This window comes from Simochromis diagramma, unplaced genomic scaffold (genome assembly GCF_900408965.1).
Source record: "Simochromis diagramma unplaced genomic scaffold, fSimDia1.1 OVJJ01000750.1, whole genome shotgun sequence".
NCBI classification, from domain to species: domain Eukaryota; kingdom Metazoa; phylum Chordata; class Actinopteri; order Cichliformes; family Cichlidae; genus Simochromis; species Simochromis diagramma.
This window is the reverse complement of record NW_024386848.1, coordinates 31,419-36,643: the sequence shown is the minus strand read 5'-3', so window position 1 is coordinate 36,643 and position 5,225 is coordinate 31,419. Positions and strand designations below refer to the sequence as shown.

The following is a 5,225-nucleotide window of genomic DNA, read 5'->3' as shown; positions in this document are numbered from 1 at the left end:
AAAAAATCTGGATGCATGTTTGAAAAAATAAGCAGGGTAGCTGTTTGAAAGATACGGTACAATACGTTTTTTGTTTTTTTTGGAAAAAATCAGTCTTTCAGAGAAAACATTAGCAGCCTCCTTTGTAACACTCTGTGACCAACCGTAGCTGCCCGATTTTCACCACGTCCAACCCCACCAGATTGTGGTATGCCTCGGCGATGGCGTCAAAGACTTTCCTTACCGATTTCAGTTCGTGCAAGAGAGTTTCCGCCACCATGCGGACTTTGACGTCGTCCATTTTGATGTTGCGGGCAATCAGCAGATGTTGAATGGAAGGAATGAAGCGAGGGGTGAGGAGTCTTTTTCTGATGCTGTAATAATTTTCAGCGTAAAAGTCATCCACCAACACTTGCAGACACTCATGCTGTCTCTGGCTGGGGTGATCAAACTTGCAGCCGTTGCATTTGTCAGTGAGGTACTTGTTGATTACTAGGTTGACTAGGTGATACACAGCTATTTTCACGGTATCGATAAATAAAGAAGATGCCCAATTGTCAAGCTGGACGGCTTGCTGCTGCTGTTTCTCCATGGGGCTATAGTAACCGGGCTTTTCAGGTACTAATGACCCCTCGTTCGAGGAATTGTCCTCCTCCTCAGTGTGACGCAGGGGTGCAGAGTCCATCCTTCTCTCTATTTTGAGCTAAAAAAAAAAGCTTTTGGAGGAATGAGACGGCGGTCTTGTTTTAAAATAACAGAAGGTGGGGCTTGATCCTGAAGTGGGATGATCTTAAATTGTGGGTAGAATATGTAGCGTTTGAAATGCAATACGTCTCCTTATCAGCTGGAAATATTAAAGCCAGAACTTACAACACAATACTTTTTACTTCATGTACAGGGTTTCCAAAATAAATTTTATTTCAAGTAAACAAATTAATACATTTTATTCAGGTAAAACAGATCATTACGTTTATTCTTGTAAAGGGTTTCCTAATAAGTTTTATTTCATGTAAAGCCTTTTTAAGGCTGTTAGCCGCGTTGCCCTGTATTGAACTTATTTACAGTGTGTCAGTAAAGGGTGACATGCACTTCTGGCCCCTGTGTTGAATGAGCCCATGTTGGGTTTGGGAATTTGACACCTTAAGGTTTTGAAGTTGGGGATACATGCTCCTGGTGAGCACAAGATGTCTGATATCAGCTTGACATCTCAGTTATAAATGGAATTCAAAATGTTTTTGTAAGTATGACTAATGTATAATCTGACTTTTTTTTTTTTTTTTTAAATGACATCAGAAACAGCAGTATGTGACATTACGTGATGGCAGAGCTTCAGTATAATCTGACTTCTAAGGTACGCACGCAAAGGCCTAGAAGACAAGGGGACAGTTTACTTTGTGCTATAAAAACACAAACCTTAATCTTTGATCTTCCAATTTTATCTTTCTGTTCTGGTTTTAGAGTCTCTGTTTATTGAGTCGTACTTTGGGAATCACCCTGTTGTGAGACGAGGGTACGCTGGGAGAGAATATGGCATTATACAAGCAGAGTGTTTTGGCTGTTTCTGTAGATCTAAGAAATACACCTGTTATTGGTTATTAAAAAGAGTTAGCTGTGGTGCAGGTTTAATTTATAATTGTTGCATGAACTTTTAAAGAATTAAAGACAGCTTTACACTTTACACGATAGTGCAGGCATTTTTTTTTACTTAAGTAAAAGTATAGCTGGTGTCAGAAATACTCAAGTAAAAGTTTGATAATGTATGGGCTCAGAAATGTGCTCAAAGTAAGAAAGTCAAAGTAGTAACCTAGCTGAATATTGCCCTGTAATAAAATAATATTAGTAGGTGAGACTACAAACTCAGTCTGGTGGTGAACAGACACAAGAGGGTCAGAGGGACATTTGGCAGCCAGAGCCAGGGTTAGAGTTCAGAGACCCTGAGCCTGGTGGTTGGGCTAGCAACATAGTCTGGTGAAAGAGTCTAACATCCATGCATTACATGGTGTTGCGGCTGATAAAAAACAAAACAAACAAACAAACAAACAAACAGCCTATAAACTGACCCCTTGTTTAGAGGTGATTGTCAGTTTGCTGGGTTTTTTAGAGACGCTGAGAGTGAGAGAGATCATGTTCTATATTACTTTTAAAGTGATTTTCAGAGCTGTTGATGTATGAAACACTGTCCATAGAAACATGGATCAACTCTGTTTATGGCATTGAGTGTTAAATTGTGACAGTTTCAATAAAGTCTGCAAAATTCTTGCATTTATACTGGGGAGCTAGGAAAAGTTAGACCTTGGTTATACTATTAAAAATCAGTTTCATAAAAAACCAATTAAACTGATATGAAGAAGAATGTGTTTATAAAACTAGCGGTAAAGTATGGGAGCTATAAGGCAGACTGTTTCTGCTATCAAAACAGTTTGTGTTGTTAATCCTGAATGATTCTTGGTCACAACATTTTACTCCACAAACATTTGGAAAATCGCATAGTTTAACAATTAATATCCCAGTAAAGACGTTTCATTTCTTAAGAAATATGCAGAGGGAGTGATCTTTATCAAAAGTAGAAGTTTTATCTGTAGCTAAACCGTTGTACACAAGATCTTTAAAAATCTATAGTGTGTGAGGTTGTGTAAGTAAGGGGTGGCTTGCCCTTCTCGCCTGCATGTGGCAAACCATCTGTTGGATCATGGATTAGACACCTCAGCATTGTGAAAGTGTGGAAACATACTCCTGGCTAAGTATAAGATTTCTGTTTACAACTTAGAATCTCAGTTCTAAATGAAATTAAAAATGTTTTTTGTAAGTATGGCTAATGTATACTTTGACTTCTAAGGCATTCACACACACACACACACACACGCACGCACGCACACAAACAACATAAATACAGAGAAGAAGAGGGTGTAGTTTATTACGCATCATAAAAGCAATCACTAATCTTTCAACTGTATCTTTCTGTTGTGAGTTTAGAGTCCTTGTTTGTTTACTGAGTCGTACTTTGGGAGTCATACTGTTGTGATACTGGGAGAAAGGGGTAAGGTGTGAGAGGCAAAACCATCACACACAAAACTTCAAAAATCTAAAGAGTGTGTGGGACTGCTAGCTGTGTCGTTCAGCAATAAACTTATCTACAGTGTGTTAGTAAAGAGTGACTTGTACTTCTGTCCCATTAAACAATGGTTTAAGAAATTTCACTGCAAACTATAAAAGGAATCTGGGTTTAAATAGAACATAGCAGATGTTGTCTAATGTACTACACACTTTGTTTATGAATTTGGTAAACTGTTGCCTTTGTACCTGTGCTTCTTGGTGGTATTGATTGAGTCTAGCTTCAATCAAACATAATTTATCAGCTATTGAAGCTATATGACTCTGTTCAGCAGGCTGAGCATCTGGAAGCTTCATGTAAACATCATACGCCGCTGATATTTGAGAGTCTGTTATGCCATCTTCTTCGAAATCTATGTGTGAATCAACACTATTTCTGACACATTCTGGGGTGGTGGGTATATGAACTAGATCAAAATCTGATATACTGTACTCAAAAACATCAGAGAAATCGCGAGGTAGCCACTCACTCGGGGGTGTTGCAGGTTCGCTGATGAAGATCTGTTCTGACTCTCCACTGTTACACAAAGCTCCAGGTTTTTGTTGTTCTGGGAGGTCGATACTGCTTAAACATTCCAAAAACGTCTGGAATCGTACGGTGTCCTGATCATTATGAGGAGGGGTGCTGTTCTGCAGTCTGTGAAGATAGATAGACATGTGTTAAAACATTTTATACATGTACCCATTTCAAACTGAATAAGCGTGTCTCCCTCTCTATCTCTTTTTATCTAATTTATATATGCCTATGCTTACCTTGTAGTGTGCGTTATTCGGGATGGTCCTGCTTCTCCACACACCCGGTTCTCTGGCGTGGCTCTGTATGTGTAAAACGGTCAGTTTAGAACATTTGTAATTGTTTAAACCTCTTTTAAATTTTTTTTTTCTTTTAAAAAAATAATACACAACTATACATCCCGTTGTATACACACCTGATGTAAGGTTGGGCTCTGTGGTCGCGGTGTCTGAATGTTTTCCTGCTCAGTTTGTTAACCCTGGAACAAACAATAACGTTATTACATAATTTAAAACAATCGCTAGTTTAAAACATACATACGTTTTAAAATCCAGTAATGCTGTACACACCTTGTGCCTGTTAGAGGACTAGTTCCAGCAAAAGCGCCCGTTTCTAAAGAAAAGGGTCCTGGGCCGTTCTCCCGAAGTCCTAAAAATTAAGCTTTTGTTTTAGGAAAAAAAATAGTTTGAATATCCTATAATATGTTAACATAACACTTTTTAAAAATCCAATAATAGGTTTTGTTTTACTCACCGTTTACGATGGCCATGTTATAAAGAACGATGTTAGTGTTGATGATCGCAAAGAAAATGGTGTGCTCTGCAGCGACTCTTCAGGCGTAAATGGCTCAGGGTTTTGGGCTCTGAGCGTGTTTTTTATATAGGGTGGGTGTTTCCAAAAAGAAAAGGTATGTCTCCAATCAATTTAAATGAGACCCTTCAGGGCTTTTGTCTTCTCAAGGAATTACAAAGGAGCCGATACTTCAGACAATAGGCGGGGTCGCCACCCGACTGGTACACCTGCCCCATTTACCTTGTCGAGGAATTACAAAAAGAGCCAATACCGGCCACTTTAAACAATAGGCTGGGCCCTTGTTCGCATGGTACTCTCAACTAGTGATACCCGCGGTGGGCTTTTACAATCCTGAACAAATTCAAACAATTAGCCAGCTGTTGAAAAGTTGGAGTGGGTCTGGGCAACTGGTTTTAGAAGTATCACTGTAGCGTTTATTTTCCAAAGGGCTGAATGTTATTTGTGACCATCTGTTGTGTTAAAAACTACTCTGAAACCACGAAACCCCTTACAGAAGAGATGGCCCGTTTGATCCGTTTTTAAATAAATAAAATGCTTGCATCAGTGCAAAGTGTGACACCGGAATCACAAAATGAGTGTATTTAAAAGACGATTAGTTTGAAAAGAGCGATACTGGCTGCTTATAGCATTTATTTTCTAAAGGACTGAATGCTATTTGTGACATTTACTGTGTTAAAAAACTAGCTGGCTTTGTCTCACTCTTAGTTCAACATTCCGAAATCCCGATTTTTAAATAAAATGATCGCATCAACCCTGGAAAGAAACCCCAGTAGATGTGTAAAAACTAGTTAAATTAAAACTAGGGGTT

At 38.8% G+C, this 5,225-nt stretch overlaps 1 protein-coding gene across 1 annotated transcript; it reads right to left on the bottom strand.

The window, feature by feature from the left end:
• Nucleotides 1-3,183: 3,183 nt before the first annotated feature.
• On the bottom strand, nucleotides 3,184-4,373 carry LOC120732040. Its single transcript, XM_040029411.1, has 5 exons — nucleotides 4,358-4,373; nucleotides 4,174-4,252; nucleotides 4,020-4,124; nucleotides 3,844-3,906; nucleotides 3,184-3,727 (listed from the first exon to the last, which is right to left on the bottom strand). The coding sequence occupies exons 1-5, from the start codon at nucleotides 4,371-4,373 to the stop codon at nucleotides 3,184-3,186; spliced, it is 807 nt and encodes a 268-aa protein (XP_039885345.1).
• Nucleotides 4,374-5,225: the final 852 nt, after the last annotated feature.

What these genes read in the sequence shown, in the direction of transcription:
- LOC120732040 (XM_040029411.1), bottom strand. An exon ending in AGTCCTCTAACAGGCACAAG is followed by an intron (nt 4,125 to 4,173) that starts GTGTGTACAGCA and finishes GTTTTAAACTAG; the next exon opens with CGATTGTTTTAAATTATGTA. An exon ending in CGAATAACGCACACTACAAG is followed by an intron (nt 3,728 to 3,843) that starts GTAAGCATAGGC and finishes CTATCTTCACAG; the next exon opens with ACTGCAGAACAGCACCCCTC.